This window comes from Rattus norvegicus, chromosome 19, assembly GCF_021556685.1.
Source record: "Rattus norvegicus strain SHRSP/BbbUtx chromosome 19, alternate assembly SHRSP_T2T, whole genome shotgun sequence".
In the NCBI taxonomy this organism is placed as follows: Eukaryota; Metazoa; Chordata; class Mammalia; order Rodentia; family Muridae; genus Rattus; species Rattus norvegicus.
In genome coordinates, this window is record NC_141552.1 from 48466692 (window position 1) to 48493816 (window position 27125).

General features: G+C 47.1%; 2 protein-coding genes and 1 pseudogene across 36 annotated transcripts in view; 2 read left to right on the forward strand and 1 right to left on the reverse strand.

The window, feature by feature from the left end:
- Positions 1-9784, forward strand: part of Lrrc36 (leucine rich repeat containing 36) — a 68272-nt gene extending 58488 nt beyond the window's left edge. For all 5 annotated transcript variants that reach the window (XM_087594846.1, XM_087594838.1, XM_087594840.1 and 2 more), the window contains one exon: positions 9274-9784. In XM_087594846.1, the coding sequence (XP_087450972.1) occupies positions 9274-9332 (59 nt within the window). In that variant the 3' untranslated portion in view covers positions 9333-9784. The remainder of the gene's footprint in view (positions 1-9273) is intronic.
- Zdhhc1 (zDHHC palmitoyltransferase 1) lies at positions 1-25166 on the reverse strand. 31 transcript variants are annotated; one of them, XM_087594164.1, is made up of 14 exons: positions 24913-25166; positions 18975-19107; positions 15494-15569; positions 13136-13182; positions 11269-11511; positions 6382-6557; positions 4518-4619; positions 4126-4250; positions 3885-4043; positions 3536-3648; positions 1054-1136; positions 775-936; positions 561-681; positions 1-450 (listed from the first exon to the last, which is right to left on the reverse strand). In XM_087594164.1, the coding sequence occupies exons 5-14, from the start codon at positions 11509-11511 to the stop codon at positions 370-372; spliced, it is 1365 nt and encodes a 454-aa protein (XP_087450290.1). In that variant the 5' UTR covers positions 13136-13182; positions 15494-15569; positions 18975-19107; positions 24913-25166; the 3' UTR covers positions 1-369. The 31 variants fall into 31 exon arrangements, with proteins under 31 accessions (XP_087450290.1, XP_087450304.1, XP_087450300.1 ...); XM_087594178.1 differs by having other exon boundaries at positions 561-639; positions 775-868; positions 4126-4361; XM_087594174.1 differs by having other exon boundaries at positions 561-639; positions 775-868; positions 6368-6557.
- A 1348-nt stretch (positions 25167-26514) lies between these two features.
- On the forward strand, positions 26515-26669 carry LOC147999435 (large ribosomal subunit protein eL39-like; annotated as a pseudogene).
- Positions 26670-27125: the final 456 nt, after the last annotated feature.

A 27125-nucleotide genomic window follows, 5' to 3' on the forward strand; every position in this document is an offset into this window, starting at 1 on the left:
AAAGCATTAAAAAAAAAGTTTATTGGGGCATCAGGGCTGGTGGAGCAGATATTGCTGAGTCTTGGGTAAGGAACGCTGATCCCTAAAGTGCACTCATTGCGGCGAATATGGGGTGTTGCATAGAGTGGTCAGACGTCCCTGCAAGGCCCTCCTGCCTCTAGTCCCCACTAAGGCAAGCCATCTTCACCGCCTCAGGTGTTCCGGGCTCGCCACTGCTTGGGCTCACAAAAACAGCAGGCAAACGTGCCTGTAGAGCCAGCCTAGACTCTCGGCCCCCGGCTCCTGGGGCACCCAGTGCGGCACTGCCCAGGCGGGTCTGGGCCACTGGGATCTCTTCCATGGATTCCGCTGATGCCGAGGAGTAGGCGTCTACAGAGCAACCAGCATGTGCTGGGCTGGCACTGGTGGAATCAGAGGAAGGGCTAGCGTGGCGGCTAGGAGTCCCAGTGTCTGCACACAAGAGGGAAACTTAAGTTGAGACAAGGACTGCAGTTAGGGTCTTAAAACCTTTCCCACCCTGGAACTAATCCAATAGGATCCAAGCAGAAAGCAGTGCTCACCACGTAGCTTGGGCAGCCGGAGCTCTCGGTCCATGGTCCCAGACCTGGGCAATCTATATACTCGCCGCTTCCTCTTTTCCTGTAAAGACAAAGGAAGTGTGGCCTGCGTCTCCAGACCCCACTTGCCAAAAGCAGCAGAGGTACTCATCAGAGTGGAGGTTTCTTTTCCATCTTCCCTCTTCTTGGGCAGAGGTCCAAACCCAGTCCCTCCTACCTGGGGTTGGATCCGTGGAGGCAGAGCCAGTGTGTCTGAGGAGGAGGGCAGTGGTGGTTCCACTTGGCCTTGTGTGGCAAGAAACTGGGAAGGACTGAGGTAAAAGCCAGAGAGCAAACTCTAGATGCTGCCCCGGAGTCCCTCCTGCTAGAGGTTCCCTTCCTAGCAGGACAGAGACACTAATCCATCCAAGACTTTGCTGAGCTGGACCCAGACCCACGCTTTGACCCTGACCTACCCTTCTCCCACCTCCGAGGGGAGCAGCCAGGTGGCACTTACTTGGCATTTAATGCTGCTGGCCTGGCCTGCCCAGAGGGCTCTGGACGCACATGGCTGAAGGTCCTCATGTAGAACTCCATCTCCTTGGGAAAGAGGGGTCAGGAAGGCCAGGAGACTGGGTGTGGATCCAGATACTCTTCAGCCCTGAGCACACCCTGTTACTGGCCTTTCTGAATGCTCAGTGGCCTCATGTCTCAGAGGTCTAGGGGTGTATTCCTGGTTCTCAGATGAGCTGGGAAAGCCTTCTGCAAGGTAAGGCTTCAAACACGCATTTCTGAATCTACCTCATCCCAAGGACTCACCTCATCTAGTCAAGCTGCAGCTATTCTGTCTGAGGAAAGCTGCAGGTCCTCAGGTCCAGTATCCCTAGCCTGGGAAGCTTAGCCAAGAGGTCCATAGGGACAAAACACTCGAGAGTTGCCCTCACCCGCTCCTGTCTCCACTTAGGGCTCCAGCCACTGTTCAGTAGCCAGGAAACCACAAAGCTACTCACAGGCCAGCTTGTGCACTCCAGGATGTGAACACTGAGTGCACCCCTCATTTTCAGTGTACCAGCCATAATTCTGGCTGTTGGGAAGGAGAATGTGAGTACAATTCATTGTTGTCCCTATTCCCCAAAAGGTGACAGAACAGTGCTGCAGCCCTGAATCTTGAAGGTGTGATGTCAGCTGAAGGAACCCCAAGCAAAAGGGCTGGGAGTGGCTAGACTGGCACCACTGCATGCCAGATGCCCCTGAAGAACTGCAGGTGAAGAAATGAAAGACCAGGGAAAGCAACTTCAGGAAAAGGGAGTGGGGCAGAGGGCAAAGGGCGGGGCCAGTGTGCTGGAGGGAGAATGCAGACAGCTGTCGCCTACTAGGCAGTCGTTTCCATGGTGACAGAGGCGCCCTGACTAAGGCAGGGACGACACTGTAACAGAAAGCCGTCTCTAAAACAAGCCTATGTTTTGGGGGCAACGGCTCTAGAGAGGGGCCCCTCCCAAATTCCTGCTGGGTGGGGGTTGGGAGGCTGCCTGCCCAGTCCCTGAGAGTTTTAGGGACTAGGACAAGACCCAGCCAACCACAGGCTGACTGCACAGGTGCAAATACTGAGGTCCCAGATGAGCCCCAGACTCAAACTCTGCCCAGGATGACCCTTTGGGGGAAGATATGGGAATAGCTGCCCAAGAAGAACAGCACGGGGATCAGAAGCAAGTCCCAAACCCTGGGGCCCTAAAGTCATTTTTCTCACATCTACCACTCCTTCAGTAGGAACTCAGCAAAGATTGGCTACCTTGGATCCCTTAGACTCCAGGATAGGCTAGAAGTTAAGCCCTAACCAGCTATAAGAGAATGAGGGTCACCAGAAGGTGCCTGCTTAGACTTCCTCCTCTCCCCAGGGCTAAGCCTTGGCGCCCTCTTTCAGAGACCTTCAAATATCCCCACATTCCTGAATAGCGCTTTGGAAGCTCTCACTCAGCCTTAGCTCTCATGTAAAAGGGGACAAGCACCTGGCTCCTACAGGGCAGGCCTCCCCTTTAGTTACCTGTAGACAAACAGAATGAAATGTCTACTACTGTCCCAGTTGGACCCAAAGCCTAAGCAGGGCAAAGGGTGAAGGAGCCTGAAGTCTGGGCATCCCAGAGCAAGCCCTGCCTACTACGGATGGCTGCCACTGTCTATACACACTTTTAGTGCCCAGTACAGGGCAGGTATGGATGGTGGGATAGAGCATTTTCTCCCACTTGGTAGCACTCTTCAGCTTGGCCCATAGGCAGGGTTCAAGTCTGGGAGATGAGAAAAAGAGAGGCAGGGTCCTTTTCCAAACCACCCACCAGCCTGTGTTTGTATCCAGTTGCCATGAGAATTTGGGATCCAGGGCTGAGCCTTCCCAGCAAAGTCTGCCTGGGCCCCCTGCCTGTACAGTCCCTGGGGGTTTTGAGGACTGGACCACCTCCATCCCCAGCTGTTGACCTCAGGAAGCCAGGGAGCGTGGGAATGAGGACAGGCTGGTCTGTAGCTGGGCTGACCAGGCCAAAGCCTAGGTTGCAGGGTTCCTTGTTCTCTATGCATGGAGACCTTAACTCTTCTCAGACCAGGCTGCCTTTTAACCTTCCTGGACATCAATATGTAATGGACTGTTAACAGTGCTCCCTGTTTTAAAACTAAAATAGGATAGGATGTAAGAAGTCGTGGTTACAGCTGTAGAGAACTGATGGTTACAGTCTAACCCAGCCAGTTGTCAACTGAGGCTGGCTTTCTCTACCACATGCCAGGTGCCTGCAAAGGAAAGTACATGGGACTCCAGAAACACAGGGCTCCTTTTGGCTATGTTGGTGCCATGAGCCCAGCTTAGGCTGGATTCCACTTCTCCAGGACCCCACTCTAGCTGCTGTTCTAGGCTGGCTTCCCTTGCAGGGTCTCCTCCATGACTCTTACTGCACAGCCTCACTTCCCACCACACACACATACACCCAAGCCCACTTCTCAGGGCCTCTCTATACCTGAATGGACCGCATCTTGCGGGGACATGACTCAAGCTCCTTGTGGGTCTCCTTTGCTTCCTGAGCTGGTCGGTGCTGCACAATGTATTCGTAGGTGGTGAGCTTGTGCCACACTGGTGGGCGTGGGAAGAGAGAGGTCAGTAGTGGAGAAGTACCCCAGAACTCAAAGGGGAGGGCAGCCGGCACTAAGTTCACATCCCTATCACATATATACTGAGCAGTCGGGCAAATCCAGGGCAACCACAAAGAGCCAGCACTGGTAAGGTCCATGACTTCAAGGTTCTACAGCCCAAAAAGGTTCCTCCCTGCAGTCTATCCCCTTTAAGGCAAGCTTGCAGGAGACACTTACTTAAATAAATGTGGAAGCAGAGCAAGTGGCCAAGCAGGGCTGTAGAAAGCAGGCCCAGAAGGATGAGTAGGGCAGCCAGGGCCAGGATGGCAGGAGCCTGGGTCTCCACAGGGGCAGCCGGCAAGAACACAAACCACACATCTGTGTGATTCTTCAAGACTGCAGGGCACAGGCAGACTATGCTTAGCCAGAGGTCATAGGTGCACTAACTAAAACAAATCTGTCTAGAATCCACACTGACCTTCAAAGTGTTGGTTGGTGCGAAGGCGCATGGGGTTGACAAAGAACTCCACAAAGACATAAGTGGCCACCAGCACCAGGAGCAGAACACCCAGTAAAGCAGATGCCACACTGTGTAGAAAGAGCCTGGCCCAACCATGGACAGCTGTCAGCAGCACTCAGGAGCTCAGGCTTACTAAGAAGCCAGGCTCCAGACGCCCAACCCCTCAGAAGTCACAGGCATGGAGTCTGAAAACTCTATGAAAGCATCCACTTCTCAGGCTCACCATCTTAGCCAGGAACAATAGGATGGCAGGCTCTGAGTCCATCCTCTGCCATCCCAAGTATCATCTTCTCAGCGGGTGCACATCCCCACCCACTGCCAGCCCCATGCAGGCCCCAGCAGATTCTCACCGGTAGTTCCTCTCGCCCACGCAGTTGTTAAGCCACTTGCAATGATGATCGAAGCCACATACACATTTATTGCAGGCACTGCAGTGTTTGGATCGCGCACTCCTGAGGAGGGTTGGGGAGAAGGCACCTCGTGGTCAGCCAGTCCAGCCCATCCAGCCAATCCAGCCCATCCAGCCCATCCAGCCCATCCAGCCCATCCAGCCCATCCAGCCCATCCAGCCCCAGTTAGTGTAACGACCTGAGTCGAGCCTGGTTCCTGATTACCCACAAGAACCTCTACCCTTCCTCGGACCACAGCAATGAGGAGCGCACGCGCCCTCTGGTGGAAACAGGAGGTGGGACCTCTGGAGAAGGTGCTGAGGATCATGGTAGAGGGAAGAAGGGTGTCTTGTGAGGTCCTACTCTTGAACTACATACCTAGGTAAAGGTCACATGAGAAGGAAAGGAGGCGTCCTTTCCAAGCGAGGACATCTATGCCAGACTACACACAAGATGCTGGTGTGGGACTTGAGGCAAAATGCATAGCTGCCCAATTGGTACTTTAATTGCTTCATTTTGGGGTCACTTTCCTTGCCATCCTACAGAATTTTTCTGGCATTCTTTCAGAAGACACGTATGGGCTAACTGTAAAGGAGCCAAAAGGAGAAGTGTTCACTGTCATCCAGGGTCATTAAAGAAACTCATGGGCAAGGAACAAGTAAGAGAGGGCCATGTCAGGATACTAGTGGGGTCACATCTTGGAAGACCCAAATGAGCACGGGAGAATAGTGTATCCTTCCATCACTCATGGAGAGCAACTGCCAGAGTCATTCTGAACTCGTGCTGGCTGCTGCTTAGGGAATGGCAGTAGGCATTCTGGTTCCTGTATTCAGATCTCTTCTAACAGGCTACTCTAGGCCTTCAGATTCCAAGTGTGGATCTGGCCTTGGGCTGCACTCTATCCTTCAACCCACACCAATCTGGGAGACGACAAAGCTCCAGTAATGTAGGGAGGAGTCCCAGAAAGGCATTTGCCAAAGAAGAATTGGTTGTTCCACATTCTGTCTCCTCACTAGCAGGACGACTTGAAGCAAGCCACTGGCCTCTCTGCCTCAGCCTCCTCACAGGTAACTGAGTGAATGTGCTAGGGGCCAGACAGCTAGTGTGCCCTTGACTCTGCTGCTCAGTCACTTTGTGACTTCAGGACACCGTCCAGCTTTCTGAGCAGTAGGCTCTGGCTCTTTTGTTTTAAAATGTAGCACTGAGCATGGAACACTTAAGCCTAAACTCCCTTCCTGCCCTCTCTGGGTACTTTGAAGAGGCTAAAGTTTTCACCGGCAGAGCCATCTAGAAATGGTTTTGGTGCTGCCAACTGCCTTCTGGGTTTGCTATAGGAAATGCTATCTATGCCTTGTCTTTTTTCCCCCTAATCACTATCTCAGGTCGCTCCACCAAATATTTTGTTTTTGTTTTTGAATCTGTCTTATTATATAGCCCTGACTAACCTCAAACTCATTGAAATTCTGCCTCAGCCTCTCAATGGCTAGGATTACATGTAAGCACCACAATACCCAGTTCCACCACCAAGACTCTTTTTGTTTTTGTTTCTGTGACAGTGTCTCACTGTCTAGGTCTGGATGTCCTGGAACTCTGTAGACCAGCCTGGCCTTTCACTCACTGAGATCTGCCTGCCTCTGCCTCCTGAGTGCTGGAGTTTAAGGTATGGACCACCACACCCACCCTCCACACTCTTCATTAGGGAAAGTACAAGTGTTCAGAGACGTATCACTGCGGAGCTTGGTGTGACCCTTTTTACCAGGACCATAATTGGTGACCCTGCAGGCACACTCACAGCCCACACGTTCACTCACACTCATGCACTCACACATCCACGTCACACAGGTTGCAGTGTAGATCTTCAATGACATGTGCGTGCTGGCTGCGGTTGAAGATAGGCAGGGGTCCAGAATAGCTCTTGTCCCGCACATTGGCATCTGCTGGATCGATGGAGACAGCAGTCAGGTGCACCACAAGGTGGCCAGCAAAGATGGCACCCATGCACTAGCCCAGCAGGTTAAAGACTCAGTCTGTACTGTGTAAATCAGTCCCACCCACTCTCCTAGACAGAGTATTCTCCTGTCCATGCAGATTTCCTTTATAAGGAGCCTCTACCCATGCTATATTCTCCTGCCCCATAAGAGCCTCCTCACCAAGCTTCTTTATCAGACCCCTATACCCTCAATCAAAAAGTCATATGATAATAGAGTCCAAAGACCAGTACTACTTACTACTGCCACCCAGAAATCTAGCCAAATGGCCTTGGCCTCAGGCCTGGCACAAGCCAGTTTCTGGTCTCAGATTTCAGAAGGTGAAAGAGATTAAAAGACATCACCTTTTAAAGTCTAGAGACATTAGCTGATATTCTGATCTTGTTTTTCTTGCTTTCATAGGAAGCCACTTCAAAGACGGGAGCAGCTACTCCCTTTCAATAGTTAGGGCCAGATGGAGAACCACTTGCAGACAGGGCTAATCTACTTGCAAGTCTGGGTACTTGACACCCTAAGCTGAATGTCTGAGATGGCCTCACATGTTCAGGGTTAGCCAGGGCAGTGTAGCTAACTCCTAGAATGGAAATGAGCTTCCCCAGAACTAAGCCAAATACAGGAAATGAGTATGCTGCCTTCTGGCTGCAAGATCTATACATAAACTCACCAACAGGTTCCACCCAGGTAGGTAGCTACCTTATTTTCTTCCCTTCACCTACTCAACACATGCTCCTTCTTTATCTGCCTGCTAGCCAGGCAGATGCTGTCCCTCTGTCACTCAGGATCTAAGCATTAGTCATCCTTTACCCATCAGCTGGCCAACATCCTTACCTCACTCAGTAGCCAAATTACGCTGTCTGTCTGTATGAACCAGGCTCTTCTAAAACGTGCTGTACCAGAGCTCAAGGAGTCAAATGTAAGCTCGACCCCGAGCTCTCTGTCCTTATGGCCAAAGCTATGGGTCAGCTCCTTACTTCTTGCTAGATTACTTGAGAACCTCACACCCTTCTCCAAAGTCTACCCTGCATGGGTTCCAGAAGTGAGGTTTCAAAAGCCTACACCTACGCTCTTCCCTGCATCAAAGCCTACAGGGCTCTAAGTGGCTCTCTAAGAAATTTCTCTAAGAAATTCATGCCTTAGCCAGGGCTATAGCTTGCCTTAATCTTGCCTTAATCCCAACTCTAGACACTCAGTGTGAGCAAACATTGAGCTTCTTGCCTTCTCCCAGCATCCTTCACTGGTCCATTCACTCAACAGTGTGCACAGTTCTATCCTGTGTGCACAGGCATGAAGGAATATGGAAAGAGTCAGTTCTGAGCTCTAAGAAACCCTCTGCATGATGGAAAACACAGATACCAACTAAACAACAGGTCAGTCACATGAGAGGATATGCGTTTGTAACTGATGACTTTATCTAGTGCCACAGGATCAGGAAGACTTCTCTGAAGAAGTGTCATCTCAGGGGTTGGGGATTTAGCTCAGTGGTAGAGCACTTGCCTAGCAAGCGCAAGGCCCTGGGTTCGGCCCCAGCTCCGAAAAAAAAAAGAAAAAGAAAAAAAAAGAAGTGTCATCTCAGCAGAGATGTGGAAAAGAATGTAGAACAGGGCCATGGAAGGTAAGGCAGAGGAAAAAGGACCAGGGCTAAGTGCTATGGATATCAGAATCATGCAAGGTGTAATCACATGGGTGACTGAAATATCATCCCAGCTCATAACTATCATATAACAAGGAGGGTCATGCTGCCAAATTCTAAGCTTTCAAAGGGAACAACAACAACAAAGTTCTAGGCTTCCATGTGAGCTCTCTCAATATTAAATGTTAAAGAAATAAATGATCTCAAAACATGTAAAGGACCTGTACAGTTTAGGTATTAACCATTCCATAATTTGCCAACCAGATTGGCCCATTGATCTGTCACTTTTTAACCTCTGATCAGCTGAGTGGTGAGACAAGGGCTTCTAGGAAGAGATCACTGTTGTCAAGACAGGGAAATAAGAGGAAGCTGAATAGACAGGAAGATTGCCCATGGAGAAAAGCCATGGGACCTAATGAGATCCATCTTCAGCTTCAGTTCTTAAGGCAGGAAGAAGCTGCTAGATTTTTGAGCTGGTGAAACATTATCAAAGAGGTGTGTGTGTGTGTGTGTGTGTGTGTGTGTGTGTGTGTGTATGTGTTTTGATTTGAAAGAGTGTTCTGGCTGTAGGGATAAAGATGGCCAGGAGAAAGGGAAAGAGGAGGATGGGGATGGGGATGGGGGTGGGGGTGGGGGTGGGGTGGGGAACAAAGAGAAGGGGTCGTATGCTGTGTGTGAGACAGAGTTGTAAGAGTGCTCTGTCTGCAGCTGTATGTAGCCAGGAGCAGGGATGCACAGGGAGACTCATTTGGTCAGAAAGGCAGAGAGCAGTGGGAGGAGAAGGTGGGAAGCTGAGGAGGTAAACTCCACAGTATGACTGACAGCTGTCAGCAGGAAAGGAAAGGGGAGCCACACTTGTATGTGTGAGGCTGGGAGCAGCACCAGGAATGCTGCCGGATATGAGCTAGACTGCTGCTGCTGATGGCATGCTCCTGCCCCAGACATCTACATTTACATGCAGTGTGAGACCACTGTGTCCAACCCACCAATCTCCCCTCTCCCTGCCCCCTAAGCGCCCAGAGCTCATCTTTGCGTTCCTGACACCTAGGGCCGTTCTAGGCCCACAGTGGATAATTGATACCCACTTCATTCCTAACAGGTCCTGGAGCCTGCTTAATAGAAGACCACGATACAGCCTTGGTCAAGCTGCCAGACTAGGTGGCTCTGAAGCTTCCATATGGCTCAAAGATAAGAGAAAACAAGACGTAGATCAAACCCTCCAATCACTCCACTTCCTCAGCCTGAATAGGCTGACTGGCCTCATGGGGTACTATTGTGTGACCTCAGAAAGTCACTATCCTGTCTGAGCATCTTTTTTCATAAGGTCCTGAATGAGAAATGTTCCCATATGTTCATGTATTTAAACACTTGGTTACCAACTGGTGGCGCTGTTGGGGGGTTATAGAATCTTTATGCTGGAGTACATCATTGTGGGGCAGAATTTGAGGGTTACTTCCTGTTCGTTCCCTCTGCTTCCTGTATGCAGCCGAGATGTACTGAGCCAGCTCCCTGCTCCTACCTCCTGCCTGCTTCCTGCTACACCTTCCCCCAGTTATGAATATTACCCAACCTTCTGAACCATAAGCTAAAATAAACTCCCTCTTCCATCAGTTGTTTTGGCTGTGGTATTTCATCACAGCCACAGGAACATAACTGATATGCTTCCTTAGTGGGGAGAAAACCCCCATGGGATTATCAGAGGGACTAATGGAGAACATCTCTGTCAAGTGTGTGGCAAATGTAAGTGCTTTTGTTTATTGTTATTTGCTGTGATGCTCCTCACTCCAAGCCAGGTGGTTACGACTCTGGGTTCCCGGGTGCCCTGCAGGTAGGTTACCTGGGTAACCCAGTCAGGGATGGAATTATTCCAGACCACAGAAGAATGTCCCATGAAGTAGTCCACTTAATTACACTAAGGCCCATGGTCACCTTAAGAAAAGTCATTTCCCATTCATTCACTCAGTTGATGATCTGGCCTTGGGCTCTTGTGAACTAGGAAGGTCCCAATGACACTGCTGGTGTCTGAGGGTGACAATCATCTCTAGAGTTCCTTTATTCAACTGCTTAAATAGAGTTCCTTTATTCACCAGCCCAGGGCTCTGGTCCAAGAAAACATACTTGCATTAATAGCTAAATATATATGGTCATATACTCCTAATATGCTCTCATTCTCAACCCAGCCCTTGGAAGCGAGTGGAGCCCTTCCTGTGGACAGCAGAGGCTGTTCTGACCAGCACAGCCTAGAGAGGAGGCTAAGCTGAGCCTAGGCCCTGCTGATGCCTGCTCTCCAGATTCATATTCTCTCTCTTCTCTTCTCTTCTCCTCTCCCCTCCCCTCCCCCCCTCTCTGTCAGAAATCCTCCTCAGAAGGCTGATGCCATCAGAGGAATAGGAACTCTCTAGACAGGATACACAGAGGCTACTGCACCCTGCACCCTGTGCTCTGCACCCCCCTGTACCTGTAGGTCTTTGGGGTTGTGGCCAGGGCTGGAACAGTCCATACTACAAGGCTCAAGCAAGTTAGTGTGTGTCCCTGTTCCCAGGAACTTGAAGGATATATGTGCCACTTTTTGGCACAAGCACCCTCATCCTAAAATCAATAAAGCGTGTAACTATTCCCAGGCATAGCAAATAATGTGGTCATAAATAAAACCACATTTTAAGTGTACCAGGAAACCTATTATATGGGAAAACTATACCATGACAAATTCTTTCACAAGTAGAATCATTGCTCCCAAACACCATTTCAAATGAGGACTAGACTCAGGACCTTGCACCTGCCAGGCAAGCACTCTACCAACTGAGCTGCGTTCCCTCCCCCTAACTTCCCTTTTCTTTAGCTCAGGTATAACGAAACTGAAGAAGCTTTAGGAATCTTTGTCAGACCCTCTCTGGTGCATTAAGTGCTCTGAGAAACTTTAGGGCTGTCCACTCACTTTTTATCAGAGTTCAAGTTAGTCCTGGCAGAGAATCAATTGAGTCAACCCTGCTCTACACCATGTGTTCCCTAAGACCCTGCTCCCAGCTTCAGGCTTCTGCTGTCTTCCAACTATCCATCGCCCCAACTTTTCCAATCTCATATATTCCAAGGATACAGCATAGCCAGCAGGCACCCAGTGGTGAGGCAGGAGGGGAACAAGGACCCCAAAGCCAATCACTGCGAAGAAGAGGTAGAGCAGCCAGGCCACAATCTGGAGTGGGTGGGGGGGCCAGCTCCATCCATTCCGTCGGGACCGCTGGCCCTGCAGTTCTGGGGAAGGTCCACTGTCCTGTGAGGGCGCTGTCCACACATTCTTCTCAGGGGCTGTCTTGTTGGAGGGTTTGTTGCAGATGTTCATCTCCAGAGGGAGAAGAGGAGAGAGCATTAGGCCCAAAAAGGTCCAGTGGGAGCACAGGATCCTGGCTACAGCCAGAATTTAGCAGGATGGTAGGGATCAGCAGGGGCTATATACTCTACAGGGAAACCTGGGATCCTAGCCTAATAAAAAATATGCAGTTGAAGGGCAGGGTGGTAATAAAGTACTGTTCCAAAACTCAAGATTAGACTCTGACCCCAGCCTGGCCAGGACATGGGAGGAGTGTCCAGCGTTATTCAGGACAGCGTGTGGCTGCCCATTACTCAACGTATCCTGTCTCCACAGCCATAAGAGTGAAACTCAATAAGACATGTTCTCATCTGGTAACAATATCAGGCTGGGGCCAGAGCGATGAGAACACATGCTGATTCTGTTAGGATTAGTCACCTCCGTCCTGAGATTCAAATCAAGTGTCAGAAAGGGGGCCCCTTATCCTTTGCTGAAAAAAAACAGGCAGTGGGGGTGTTCAGAAAGGCCTGGTCTCATTGCTCACTGCTTGGCAGACACATAATCCCTTCAGAACCAGGGACCAACAACTTCTCCCCTATGCTTCAGAGGGGTTCTCTATGGTTTCTCAGCTGGAGACAAGCCCACACACAAGAGAAGGGAGGATTCTTCTTTGATTCCTTCCAACAGAATACATGAGCATGTTTCTCCCAGTCACTCCGGGCCTGATTTACTCAGAAGGGTGAAGGTCTAGTGTCCTTTCACTAAGAGAGCTACAAGAAAGGCCAGGCTTGGCCAGAGCCAGACCACCAGAGGGCAGCAATACCCTAGCCTGCCCAGCATTGCTGCAGCCCAGTTGCTGACCAAGACTCTCACAGAGCAGGAGACTACCCTGTCCTTACAGAAGAAAGAGCCTTGTCTACCAGTATCTTCTGGGCTGACAAACCAGGCAGGCAGTGTTATGCCTGGGGAAACAGGACAGTTCTGAGTTCTTGGTGGGGAGGTCAGGAGCTAGCAAAAACCCCAGGCAGCTAGACAGTTTTTTCAAGAGCCCTTACCCACAGTCAGCAATCTCTAATGTGGTTTGAGCTAGAGATGCTGTTTTGGGGAGCTTCTGAAAACTCTGAGAGATAGGACTGTCAGAGGAAATGGGTCACAGGGATGGCTTTACAAGTGTTATTCCTGCCTACCTTCTCCTGCCTTGCTCCCTACTGCCTGGTCTGCTATGATGTAAGCAGCATCCACCACCATGAAATGGGCTGCTCTGCCATGATGGATTGGAACCCCTGAGACAATGAGGAGCCATCTTTGCATCCTTGGGTTCTTCTGTCAGCTACTGTCATTGCAGTCACACAGAAGGAGATAATAAACTGACTAAGGAAAAAAAGGTACCTCAAGCACTTCAGCACTTCTGCATGGAGTAACTGACTTCAGAGACCATAAAATGTAACTGCATGAACCCTGCCCTCTACAAGCATCCCCTGATACAGGAAGACTTCCCTGGGGTCCAAAGCAGAATCAGGGCTCCTTATGTTCAGTCTTTACTGGGAGTGTGACTACAATTTGGAGTACTTTGCCATCCCTATGTCCACCAGTGAACACTCGTGATCCATTCACCTGTGTCCCCCATGTCTCCTCCCCCAAGGATCAGGAGCTATACCTTGTATACAGTAGATGCTCAGTGAATGTTCGCTGACTTGAAAATATCTGAAATAAAACCAAGTATGAATAAGATAACTGATGTATAACTTTGGCCAACCAAGGCTCAAGTGACTAAGGTAATACCATTTTGCTCTAACTCCATGTTGTGATTGCTCGCAGTTTTCAACCCTGTATCCATCCAACAGTCTCATCTGCCTTGGCAGCACTCTTAGGGTTTCTATGACCCTGACCACACTCCAGGTAATTAGTGTTTATACAAACATAAACTAAAATAACTGAAAATATAAGTGAAATTAATTGTCATGTTGTGTCTGAAGTAGCTACTATGTTCTGCCTAAACAAATGCTTCAAGGTTATTCTGACCTCATCTAATATTATTGATGTAATTGTGGTTTGATGGGCTTTTCCTTTAAAAGCACTATATTCTGAGCTTCAGTGCTAAGATACTTGGAGGTATGAACCCTCTCTCCTTCACCAACCAAAATTAAAGAACTCTTATACTCTCAATTGGCTTAATCTGCATGGATGTCCTACCTTTCTCAAATGGAACTATTACAAGGCCAGCTGGCCTGTCTGCTCTGCCTTCAATCCTTCTATGTCTCCCCCTCCGCGTGGCCATGACATTTATGCAGTGACATCACCTTTAACCCTACATCCTCTGCCAATTGGCTGTCATCCCAACTACTACTCAGAGCCACACTTTCCCTCAGCCCTCCTAAGGCTGAGAGATTCCTGCAGTCCAAAAATGGCAGCATGTGAAGTCATCTCTGAATGGTCTCAACTCAAAGCTAAATAGAGTGATCTTTGTTTTCTTCTGAGACTTAGGTCAAGCCCTCTGATCTCTTCCCCCATCTTCGATAAGAAGTACACAGGATAGGAAATTCCCTAGCTTTGATGGAAACAGGTCTATTGTCTTAGGATTTCCCCTGCTGTGAAGAGACACCATGACCAAAGCAAGTCTTACAAAGGACATTTAATTGGAGCTGGCTCACAGTTTTAGATATTCAGTCCATTATCATCATGGCAGGAAGCATGGCAACATCCAAGCAGACATGGTGCTGGAGAAGGACCTGAGAGTTCTACATCATGATCCAAAGGCAGCCAGAAGACTGTCTTCCAGGCAGCTAGGAAAAGGGTTTCAAAGCCCACACCCACAGTGATACACTTCCTCCAACAAGGTCACACCTACTCCAAAAAAGGCCACAGCTCCTAACAGTGACACTCCTTGGGCCAAGCATATTTAAACGAGCACGTCCAGGTTTGGCTTTCAGCTTTGAACTTATTAGCCAAGGAGACTGGAATCCCTCCTCTGAAAAGTAGAGGTGTGGATGCCTCCTAGGGTGCATAGATCAGTGATACTGCTGGCAAATTCTACAAGCAAATGTTCACTTCATAGTAAATATAATTACTTCAAATAGCTCTCTGGTTTGTCTCCTATTTCTAGGCTGCAGGACAATTGTGTGCCTGTATCTGATAGTCTATAGGGTCTAGGTCCAAAAGTATGGGACTGATTGAAGTTGCTGCTATTTTTCCACAGGAATAAGAAGCCAGATGTATTAAAACTTAGACTTAAAGGCAGGAGCTATAGCTTGGTGGTAAAGGATTTGTCTAGCACATATGAGGCCCCAGATTAAACATACACACACATGTGTGCATGTACACACACTTTCAAATAGGATGACTCAGAAAGTACAGTGAATGTAATCTACCATATGATAAAAATGATATGAAAACCTTTAGTTGCCCTCAGAAATTTATATTTTAATATAAATATATTAATATATTATTTATACTTGTTATAAAGCTAACCTGCCAAAACTTATTAACTAGAATATTTGACCAGCATTAATACTTTATATCTTTATATATTCAAAATCATACTCATGCTAGGAGTGGCACACACCTTTAATCCCAGCACTCAGGAGGCAGACGGATCTCTGTGAGTTCAAGGGCAGACTGGTGTACATGGTGAGTTCTGGGGTAGCCAGGGATATATGGTGAGACCATCTCTCAAAAAGAGAAATTCTCACACACAATGGGAAAACAGCCAATATCTGATTTCCTGCCCCTATTTTTTCACTCACAATCATATATTTATTTTATTTTTTCTGAGACAAGCTCTCTCTATGTAGACTATCCTGAAATTTGCTGTGTAGATTAGGCTGGCTTTGAATGGGCAGAGACTCGCCTACCTCTGCCTCCCAAGTGCTGGAATTTAAGGTGTGTACCTCTATGTCTATCCAAAAACATACATTTTGATACCTTTTGATCCTGTGGAAGAAAAAAAATCTAACATTCAGAACTATCAATAATAGGAAAAGAGGGGGAAAATGTTTTCAGGTAAGCTCTTACTCACTATGTTGCCATAGCTGGTCTTGATCTACCTGATCCTCCTCAGGGCCAGGATGACAGGCATGTGCCACCACACCCAGCTGCAAAGGAAAAATTGAGAATGAAGTACTTTCCATTGTAATAGATTCTTCAATGTTTATGTGTATCCATAAGTGTGTCCATGTTCCTGTGTGGTGTATGTGTGTGTGTGTGTGTGTGTGTGTGTGTGTGTGTGTGTGTGTGTGTGTGTGAGAGAGAGAGAGAGAGAGAGAGAGAGAGAGAGAGAGAGAGAGAATGGAGAGGCCAGAGGATAACCTTGGCGTCACTACTTAGGTATCATCTACCCTTATTTACTTACTTGCTTATGTATTGTCAGCATGTGCTTATGCACATATGCATGAATGCAGGTTCCCAGAGTCCAGAGTTGGCATCTGATCCCTGGAACTGAGTCTCAGGCAGTTACAGTCATTTGGTATAGGTTCTGGGAATCAAAGCACCCAAGAGAAGCAAGTACTCTGAACCAGAGTCATCACTCCTGACACACTCTACCCTTTCAAAAGAGAGGCAACTTAAGATATATGAGTTACCATGTGGATGCTGGCAGTTGAATCTGAATCCTCTGGAAGAACTGCTAGTGAGCTGTATCTCTACTTCCAGGGATCTGACACCCTCTTCTAGCCCCCACAGGCACCAGGCATGTGCATGGTATGCAGACATACATGTAATCAAAACACCTATACACATAATAAATGATTTTCAAAACATTTATTTTTATATTTATGAGCATTTTGCCTACATGGATGTCCATAGAAATGAAGTTACAGATGGTTGTGAGGTAGACATTGAACTTGGGTCCTCTGGAAGAGTAGCCAGTGAGTGCTCTTAACCATTGAACAACCTCTACAGCCATAGTCCACCACCTTTCCCCTTTTGAGACAGGGTTTCTCATTGGCCTGGAGTTCAACAAGTAGCTGAGGCTGGCTAGCCAGTGAGATCTGGGGATCTACCTGGCTTCCCTGTCCCTAGTACTATGATTACAAACACAAGCCACTCTGCCTGGCTTTTTCCATAGGTTCTGGGAATTCAACTCAGGCCATATGCTGGTAAGGCAAACGTTCTAGCCCCATAGTAGATTTTCAAGTATGTTCTCCACATATGTGCAGTATTAATATAAATGTCAAATGTTTGACATGGATAGCATAGAGCTAGGATCTTCAAAAACTTCAACTAGATAAGCCATTTGTCTCCTATAAAGCCCCAATAGCTACATTCTGAAATCTCTCTTTTTACGTGTGTGTGTGTGTGTGTGTGTGTGTGTGTGTGTGTGTGTGTGTGTACTACTAAGAGGAGCATGTTCTCTTCTTCCACCATGTGGGTCTTGGAGCTTGAACTCAGGTTGCCAGGCTTGGCAGCAAGTGCCTTTACCCACTAAGCCATCTTGCTGGCCCATGTTTTAAAGTGTTTAGCAGCGGTTGGGGATTTGGCTCAGTGGTAGAGCGCTTGCCTAGGGAGCACAAGGCCCTGGGTTCGGTCCCCAGCTCCGGAAAAAAAAAAAACTCTCCCTTCTTGGGCTGGAGAGATGGCTCAGTGGTTAAGAGCACCGACTGCTCTTCCTGAGGTCCTGAGTTCAAATCCCAGCAACCACATGGTGGCTCACAACCATCTGTGATGAGATCTGATGCCCTCTTCTGGTTTGTCTGAAGGCAGCTACAGTATACTCATATACAATAAAATAAAATCTTAAAAAAAATAAATTTATTAAAGTGTTTAGCAACTTCTCATAACAGATGCTGGAAGGGCAGTTTATAAAAAAAAAAATCCGTGAATACTTCAGTGGTAGCATCCAACTTCATTAACTACCACAGTAAGAGATGTGTAAAACTAAGGGTTTTTACCCCCCAAGTAGAAAGTGCATTTTTCCAAGTGGCTTTTGTAGCCAGTTTCCTGGGTGCTTTACCTCCAAAGGCTTGTGATTTGCAAGTAGTCTGCTTTGCTCAAGCCATGGCATAGAGACCACCTCTGCTTCTCCTTTCATTAGACTCTGGAGAGCTAGGCACTAGAGAGTAGTTACAGCCTGATTGGGGATACAGTTCTGAAGTTGCTTTTTTTTTTTTTTAAATATCTGGACCATAATTTCCCCTCTTCTCCTCCCAATACCTGACCTCCCCTTCCCTCTGACTGCCCTCCCCATCCTCTCCTCCTCTGTTTCTCTTTAGAAAAGGGCAGGCCTCCCATGGATATTAAAAATAAGACCTATCAAGTTGCAGTAGGACTAGGCACCTCCTCTCATATGAGACTGTATGAGGCAACCCAGTAGGAGGAAAAAGGTCCCAAAGAACCGGCAAGAGTCAGAGACAGCCCCTGCCTCCGCTGTTAGGAGTCCCACGTGAAGATGAAACTACATAACTGTAATGTAGTGCAGAGGACCGAGGTCAGTCCCATGCATGCTCCCTGGTTGTCAGTTTAGTTGTGTGAGCCCCTATGAGCCCAGCTTAATTGATTCTGTAGGTTTTCTTATGGTGTCCTTCACTCCTCTGGGTCCTGACATTGCTTTCTTAAGCAAAAGGCCTCAAGGAAAAATACACACTGAAATTCAAAAAAATTAAGTAAGACCAAGTCTCACTCTGCAGCCATGACCAATCTAAAACTCATTATGTAGCCCAGGTTAACTCAAATCCTTGGCATATCTCCTGCCTCATCCCCTTGAGAGCTGAGATTGCAAGTATGAGTCAACATATCCAGCTCAATTATTGAGACATACAAGTTATCTATCCCTACTTTTCCCCTTAATTTAGTTGAAGAGATTGGATAATTTGATTAAGATATTTTTCCACGTATCTCAACTTGATTTATAGGCCAGAATAGCCTTTAGATTTTAAAGAATATGCCACCACTCTGTCTTGGGTTGACATTCTGATCTTGTCACCTAGAGATGTCTATGGCCACTACCAAAAATAGGGCATTATCAGCCACATGTCTCTGTTTCTTTCTTTGGAAACTGCCTTAAGGTATAGGGCTGATCAGTCATCAAAAAAGGGCAAGTCAGGCTTTGGGTCCAAATTTAGACCACAGGTGACAAAGAAAATAAAAATGGACAACATTTTCTCTGGAACATTCTGAAGTGAGCAAATCTTCATCCCTGATTTGTGGAAATGAGCAAAGGTCATTTGGTGAAGCCCTATCAATACAGCTGAGCTGGTAGTTCTGAGGCAGATCTCTGTGGGTTCAGAAACACTACCATCAGGACAATACTCTGTAGTCCTGAACCCAGGGTCTTGCATACATTATATAAGCACCATCTCCCAGGGCTGTATCCTAATTAAGCAAGCAAGCACGTATGTGATTTGAAGAGAATGTATGACTTTCATTTCAAAGCCTGGTCTTCTCCAAGCTTTGTTAACTCCACAAATGGAAAGTCCTGTACCACGAGGAAGAAACAGAGGCATGTGGCTGATATGTTCCTAGTATTTGACAGGTACTGCAGGGCAGCTCTGATGTTAAATTACCCCAGAGTCCTAAGGCAGGAGGAATCATCATCCTAAGGCTTGCTGCAAATAGTCGTAGGGGTAGCTTTGACTCCAAATGAGGATACTGTTGGTCCAGAGAGGTACCACTTGCCCACGACTTCAGGATGAATGCCTTTGAAGGAACAGCAACATTCAGGAACAGACACAAAAGACAACCAGGAGGATGCTTCCTGCCCCCAAATCCTGAGGGAGAAAACTGTGAGCTTGATAATATTTTCTATCATTGAATTGAAGTCCACAAATTCTTTTTGGCCCAAAAGATTTTCCTTACAAGGGCTGGGAGGTTGGACCAAATCCAAAATGGGGCCCACAGATGAGACCAAGTATTGTCATCGGGCTTGGGGACTTTCTCTGGCTGCCCCTTCCCTTTCAACAGCACTCTGGGAGTCCAAACTGAAAGATATGTGGCTCTGTTCTCCCAAAACATGACCAGATGGTGCACTCAGCCCTTGGCAAGCAAGGCTTACTGGGGCCCAGGCCTGTGTGCACTGAGGTACATGTCCTCTCCAGCTTTCCTCTCTGAGGCCCAGAGACACAGAGCAACCTTGGGGCAGTAGGTACATGCATATTTGGGTAGTGCTTTGCAAGGGCTAGCCCATTCAGATGGAATATGCAAGAGGGCATTGAACCCCAAGTGGCCGCAGGACTGAGATCACTTAGGCCCTGGTGGAATGCTCAGGACATTGCTGAAGATGCTATAGGGAGTCAAAGGAATTTTGAAGCAAAGTATGACACATAGCTTTGATTTCTAGTCTCAGCAGAGAAGAGGGTATAAACAAAACCAGAAAGAACATGGGATAAGGTAACACTACAGGAGGCTGTCCCAGTAGGGCAGTGGCTCAGCAGCCCTGTACTTTGGGTTAAGGTCAGGTGCACAGCTCTTCCTTGCCTATACAGTGCCCTCTGCAGCATGTTTAGTGGGCTGAATAGTATATAGGCCTTCTACTTAAAAAAAGACAAAACATAGAGATGCTGTCAAGAATGGAAGGGAGAAAGGGCAAGGGCACACAGACGTAAGAGGTACAAGTATCTCCACCTAAGTCAAGAACTTGCTTGACGTCTGTGGAAGACTGAAGAGGGCATGCAGGCCCCTCCATTGTCCCTACAAAATGAAGGTCACTGACCATATGACAACAATCTTTTCTATTTAACATTCACTTGCTAAAAACTTTAAATAACATTTTCAAAATAAAATTAAGCTTCCTTAATTTATATAAAGTTATACTAAGCTTAAATTAAATGAAGAAAATCTTAGCCAGAAGTAGTACTCTGGAGGGAGAAAGAGGTGAATCTCTGAGTTTGAGGCCAACCTTGTTTTAAATAGCAAATTACAGCCCAGCCAATGCTATAGTGAGACCCTGTCTCAAAATAGCCAAGAAAAAAAGAAATGAAAAAAGAAAGAAAAATCCTAATATTTTGAGTTCTCATAATGAATGGTATAACAGCTACATACTGATCTATTTCCTGTCCATCACCACTCCAAAAAAGAAAAAAATTTAGGCAGCCAGAAGGCTAAGGCAGGAAGATCACTTGGCCCATGAGTTCAAAGCCAACTTGGGTAACACAACAAGACACCAAGATCCTAGCTCACATAATAACAATATTAATAGTAGCAATAAATTCAGACTGTTGTTCTGAAATTCATGCATGAGATAGCTAAAGCACCTAGACTGAAGTGCAAAGCCCAGGCCCTAGAGAGGCTATGGGCAGCCCTGGATTCCTGAAAGGTGTCTGAGGACTTCAGAATCAACTCAAGTAATAAAGAGGGATATCAAAAAAAAGAAGCCAAGAAACTGGGAAGATACATTGCTTGGGTCAGATAAAAAAATAACATGAAGTTGGGCAGCTTGGCACAGCCTTTAACACCAGCACTCAGGAGGCAGAGAAAGGCAGATCTCTGTGAGTTTGAGGCCAGCTTGTTCTACATAGTGAGTTCCAGGACAGCCAGGGCTATGTAGGGAGACCCTGTCTCAAAACAACATTGGAGTGCTGGTCAGGGAGGAAACAGGAATCAGGGCTATCTGGAGACACAGCCTTCTATGGCTCTTGCAATGCTGTTCACAGTTCAAGGAAACTGAGGGCAAAATTCACAAATCCCACTTCTTTGGGTGTCTCCTTTCCAGTTAACCAGAAGGCAATTGGCAATGTCTACCAAACCTGCAAGCATATTTAACTTGTGGCCCAGACATTCCATTGCTGTATTTATCTTACACTCTCCTAACACACAAAAGTTCATTGTATTGTTCCTTGTAACAACAAAGAACAAAAACAAATATAAACACGCTGTGGTACATGTATACAAGGGAATGCTAGCAGCATCAAAAGCAAATGATATTATTTTTAAGATAAAGTTACATGAACAAGCAAGACACACAATTGTAGACTGAGCTGTCAGATAAATAAAAATCAAGGCAGGGGCTAGAGAGAGAAGGCTCAGCAGCAGACCATTTGCTGCTCTTACAGAGGACCAAGTTTCCAATCTTAGCATGGTGGCCCAAAACCAACTTTAACTCCAGTTCTAGGAAATCTGACACCCTCTTCTGATCTCCAAGGGTAGCAGGCATGCATATGGTACACAGACATGCATACAGGTAAAACATACTAAAACATAAAATAAAAATAATATTTAAAAAAGTAACAAAAGGGCTGGAGAGATGGCTCAGCGGTTAAGAACACTGACTGTTTTTCCAGAGGTCCTGAGTTCAATTCCCAGCAACACATGGTGTCTCACAACCATCTGTAATGGGATCTGATGCCCTCTCTGGTATGTATGAAGACAGCTACAGTCTTCAGAATAAACCTTTTGAAGAAGGAGGAGGAGGAGGAGAAGGAGGAGGAAGAAGAGGAAGAAGAGAAGGAAGAAGAAGAGGAGGAGAAGGAGGAAGAGGAGGAGGAGAAGAGGAGGAGGGGGAGGAGGGGATGGAGGAGGAACAGGAGGAACAGGAGGGGAGGGGGAGAGGAGGGGGGAGAGGAGGGGGGAGAGGAGGGAGGAGAGGAGGGGGAGGGGGAGGTGCAATGATTGCTTTTCCAGAGGCCTGGAGTTCAGTTCTCAGCACTCACACCAGGAGGCTCACAACCACTTATAACTACAGCTCCAAGAGATCCACATAAGTGACAGATAAACACATGCACAAATGCACACATTAAAAAACATATTTATAGGGGTTGGGGATTTAGCTCAGTGGTAGAGCGCTTGCCTAGCAAGCGCAAGGCCCTGGGTTCGGTCCCCAGCTCTGAAAAATAGAAAAGAAAAAAAACATATTTATAAAGAAACCATCACCATTTTGGAGGCTAAGGCTGGAGGGCTGCAAGTCCCAGGCCCAGCCTGGGTTACATAGCAAGACTGTGTCAAAACAAACAAGCATCCAGAAGAAACAGACAGACAGATATCTATGTTTCTATAGGCACAGAGAATTCTGGGAAGGAAATGGCAGAACCCAAACATGGTCAATTTCTATGGAGATCTAGTACCATTTGTTTCTACTGTGTGTGTGTTAGAAAACCATTTACTGTCTTAAAAAAATAATAAAGTAGCTGGGCATGGTGGTCCAGACCTTAAATCCCAGCACTCAGAGGTGGGCAGATCTCTGTGAGTTCCAGGGCAACATTACAAGGTGAGACTCTATCTCAAAAAACAAAACAAAACAAAACAAAATCAAAAACAAAAAAAGGTAAAAAGGAGGATAGCTCTGTGGGAAAGGAAGGTCTAAATTCAATCCTTAGCAACACACACACACACACACACACACACACACACACACACACACACATACGTGCGCACACTAGATAAACAGTTAAAAGGATGTCACCTCTAGCCCTCTTTGCTCCACTGTGCCACCATGTGAACCAAATGAACTTGTGTGAGCTAGAGGTTTATACCAGGCCAGAAAAACCAGGAATTCCTGCCTAACGACCATCTGACAAGAGTGCTTGTTGAAGGGCTTTTCTTACCCTTGAAGGCAGTTCTGAGCCATTCAGTGCTGGGAGGAAGCACCACAGAACTTCCTGGTACTGTTAGGGGTCTGGTCAGAGCTGGAAACAAGAGCTGCTGTGCAAGACACTGGTCTAGCCTTGACCAAGAGCCGGTCAGTACCCTGTGACCCCAGAACAAGGCAGAGGTGCATTCCATAGGAAAGTGCGCTCCTGAACAGCTCTCCTTCCTCTCCTAAGATCCCTCTGAGTAATTCTAAGTCATGTTTTCAGCCTTCCCCTAGTATCTGCTTCTAAAATAATTCTCACAGATCTACTGTGCCTCAATTTCGACCACATAAAGGAGAGCTGGGGAGAAAATGCTTTGCAATGCACATTGGTTTAAGTGCAGAGTCATTTATAAAAGACTTCTAGGGGCAAGTACAGTGTTTATTAAAACTCTCCACAGGTGCCAGAAAGATCTGTGTTCTTAAACAGTCTGGGAAGTGGCTATGGTTCAACTGAGGGATACTTATCACATCATTTCCAGAAAATAAGCTAGAACTTAAAGCTGTTCTCAGAGGCCTCTCTGGTCTTTGGTCTCAATGTGGCTGGACCTTGACTTTCTCTTTTATAAACAATATGCTGAAGTCAGTTGCTATGGCAAGAGAAACTTGAAATGATTCCTGAGTTGACATGCTGTGCAAACATTTCTGTATTGCTCTCCTCTCATAGCAGCCACCACAAACTCTGGGATACAAGTCCAGGAAGAGAAACAGAATCCAAATCAAGGGAAGGAGGCAAGGGTTGTTGATTTTTAACCAGGAAATCAACTAGTGATTGTAGGAGCCAGCCTTGGGGAACACCCACCAAGAAAGTCATTAAGAACAAAGGGTGACAGAACAAAGTAAGAAAAACAATAGGGGGGAAATCCAGCTAATTAAACACTATGGCTGCTTTTATTGCATCTCCTAGTGATTATCTGTATACAGCTGGTCTCCCACAACAAAAAGGAATGACCACCCTCATCTAACCTAGCTCTCCCTTGGTAAAGAGAGCTAAGTCACCCACTTCTTACCATGTCTGCTGCTCTAAGATCATTGTGCCCTTATGCTGTTTTCATAACAGCCATTGCGGTCACTTAGAAGGCACTTATTCTAGGTCAGGCGTTGCTTGAAGCGCTTACACGGTATTCACTTAATTCAACACTCTGAGGTAGTCCTATTATTTCAAACTGTTCCCACAGATCTCTTTATGGAGTCCTTGGTCTCAAATGTGGATCCCCTGCCGCCTTCACTTTGTCTCTGGACATGTGATACAAGAACATGACAACATTCCATGCGCACAGATGAGGACAAGGGAGAGACTTGTGGGTTCCAGGAGGCTCAGCTACACTAACTGAACTATGGTAATCTTCAAATGATTTCTGCTCAGCAGTCAGAGTATAAAGCCCCTTTGAAAATTTGAAACTCAGCAAAATCTTCAGTGACTCCCTTCTTTTTCTGGGATAAAAGTTGAAACCCCTCACCACGAACTTTAGGAACTGCTCTCGCATTTCGGTTCTATACTAGTACTCTGCTGCCTAGACTTTTGTGTTCGCTTTTCCCTCTTTCAGAAACACCCTTCCCCTATTCATAATTCTGGCTCCTTTCCAACCTCCGTGTTTAGCTTAAGAATCACCTTTAGGGCCACCAGAGCACTTAATGAGACCTGAAATTACTCTAATCACGTGTCTGGCTCCTGCTCCCCAACTCGTCCTTAATTCTCTGTGGGTTCCGAAGACTGAAGGCGTCTGCTCCGAGGCCCGACGCCTGGCACACAGCCTGGCAATCGGTGGGCAGCTCAGTGCAGATCCATAGCCTTGATTAATGATAAAAGGAAGTCCCGCGCTCCACCGGGTCGGTGAAACCCATCAGGAGGCCGACACGGGCCCGCGAGGCACTGGCGCAGCGCGAGCTAGTGGCTCGGGCCAGGCTCGGAGGTGAGAAACGCCACAGCCGCTCCTCACCTGCGCGTGGTGGCGGCCGCGCCAGATGCAGCCTGCCAAGGTCAGCCAGCGGCTCGGCCCCGCCCTGCCCGTCCACCCTCCCCAGGGCGGCTGCACTTCAGACTGTCTGGGCAGAGTCAGTCCCCCGGACACGGAGGAGACGCGTCCCGGAACGCAGCTCCATCCTGGACGGAGGTTGGGCCTCAGAGTCCTTCCGCCTTAGTTCGGACCCGCTGGCTGTGCAGCCTTGCCAGGCCAAGGCAGGCTGGGCCTTCCCGGGCGCGGAGCCCGTTCCCCTGGCAACAGCGCGAACTACGGCGCCCCACAGCGGTCAAACCGCGCTGCGTCACTTCGCAGGGGCATGGTGACTCTGGGCGGAGTTTGCCAAGTGCCCCTGACTCTACAGCGTGCCCATTCTTCATTTTCCATCATAACCTGTCACAGAGAAAATTCTCTTCCCTTCCACCTCCCATCCACAATTTGTCTTCCAAGAATTTCACTCTCCTCAAAACGTTTCCTAGTTTCTCCTCTAAATCGCTCTTAGGAAGACCTCAACCAATCTAGGCTCTTTGCTCATTTTCGTTTATTTTAAAGTGTGTGTGTGTGTGTGTGTGTGTGTGTGTGTGTGTGTGTGTGTGTGTGTGTGTGTGTGTGTGTGTGTGTGTGTGTGTGTGTGTGTGTGTGTGTGTTTGCGCGCGCACGTGTATTTGAAATAGGGTCTCAGGCTGGCCCCAATTTTGCGATTCTCCCACCTTTGCCTCCTGAATTTGGAAGAATTATAGTAAAGACATGGCTGCTGCACTGTCAAAGTATGTGTTAGATGCCAGGCACATCATAAGGAGTACTCGAAGATGCCTGCCCTTGAAGAAAATAACAGGTCGAAGGAGAGATAGACCTAGACAAATGCTTTACATAACTGAAAGTGTGAGCAACAACTGTAATGTCTTACATTACAGCGTGAAGTGTAAGAACTTAGTGTTGATAACACAAAATGTCTAATTTATTTTTTGTTCGAATTTTTGGGGGCTTTTTGCTTTTGCTTTTGTTTTTGTTTGGAGGTGTAGGGTTGAGACAGATAGCCCTAGCTGGCCTGAAACTCACTATGTAAACAAGGCTGTCCTCAAACTCACAGATCTGCCTGCCTCAGGCTTCAGAGTGTTAAAATTAAAGCATTTGCCATTACACCAAGAATTGTTTTTTAAAGATTTATTTGAGGGGAGTTGAAGAGGTGGCTCATAGGTTAAGAGCAAGGGGGCTCACAACCATCTGCCATGGGATGTTCTTCCCTCTTCTGGTGCTTCATGCGTACATACATACATACACACACACACACACACACACACACATATATCATAACTAAAATAAATCTTTAGAAAAATATTTATTTGTGGGCCAGGGGGGCTGGGAGCAGTTAAGAGCACTAAATACTCTTCTAAAGGACCCAGGTTCAAATCCCAGCACATGTATGACAGCTGTCTGTAACTCCAAGATCTGACACTCTCACACAGACATACATCCAGACAAAATACCAATGTACATTTTTTAATTAAAAATAAAAAGACTGCTTTTCTCTTCTCCTTTCCTCCGCCATTGTGCACTCGGCGCCTGATTCAGATCCTCGCCATGTCTTTTCACAAGACTTTCAGAATCAAGCGATTCCTGGCAAAGAAACAAAAGCAAAATTGTCCTATTCCTCATGGATTTGGATGAAAACTGGTAACAAAATCAGGTACAACTCTAAGAGAAGACACTGGAGGAGAGCGAAGCTGGGTCTGTAAGGAGTCACACTATGGTAAGACTGAGGATTTCTACTGAATCGCAGTCATCGATCAGTCCAACCAGATGGATTTCAACATTTTTTTTTTGGTTCTTTTTTTTTCGGAGCTGGGGACCGAACCCAGGGCCTTGCGCTTCCTAGGTAAGCACTCTACCACTGAGCTAAATCCCCAGCCGGATTTCAACATTTTTAACCTAGAGATTTACTTGTGTCTGAATTAATTTGTCCAGTAATAAAATTAGAGCCATTCAAAAAAATAAATAAATAAAAAGACTTATTTTGGTGCCAGGAATTTTGACTTGTGGCTTTGATCCCAGCACTCAGGAGGCAGAAGCAAGAGGATCTCTGTGAGCTTAAGGCCAGCCTGGTCTGTATATAGTTTCAAGCCACTCAGGGCTACATAGATTCTGTCTCAAAATGACAGTTATTATTATGTATTATATGTGTTCATGTCTGT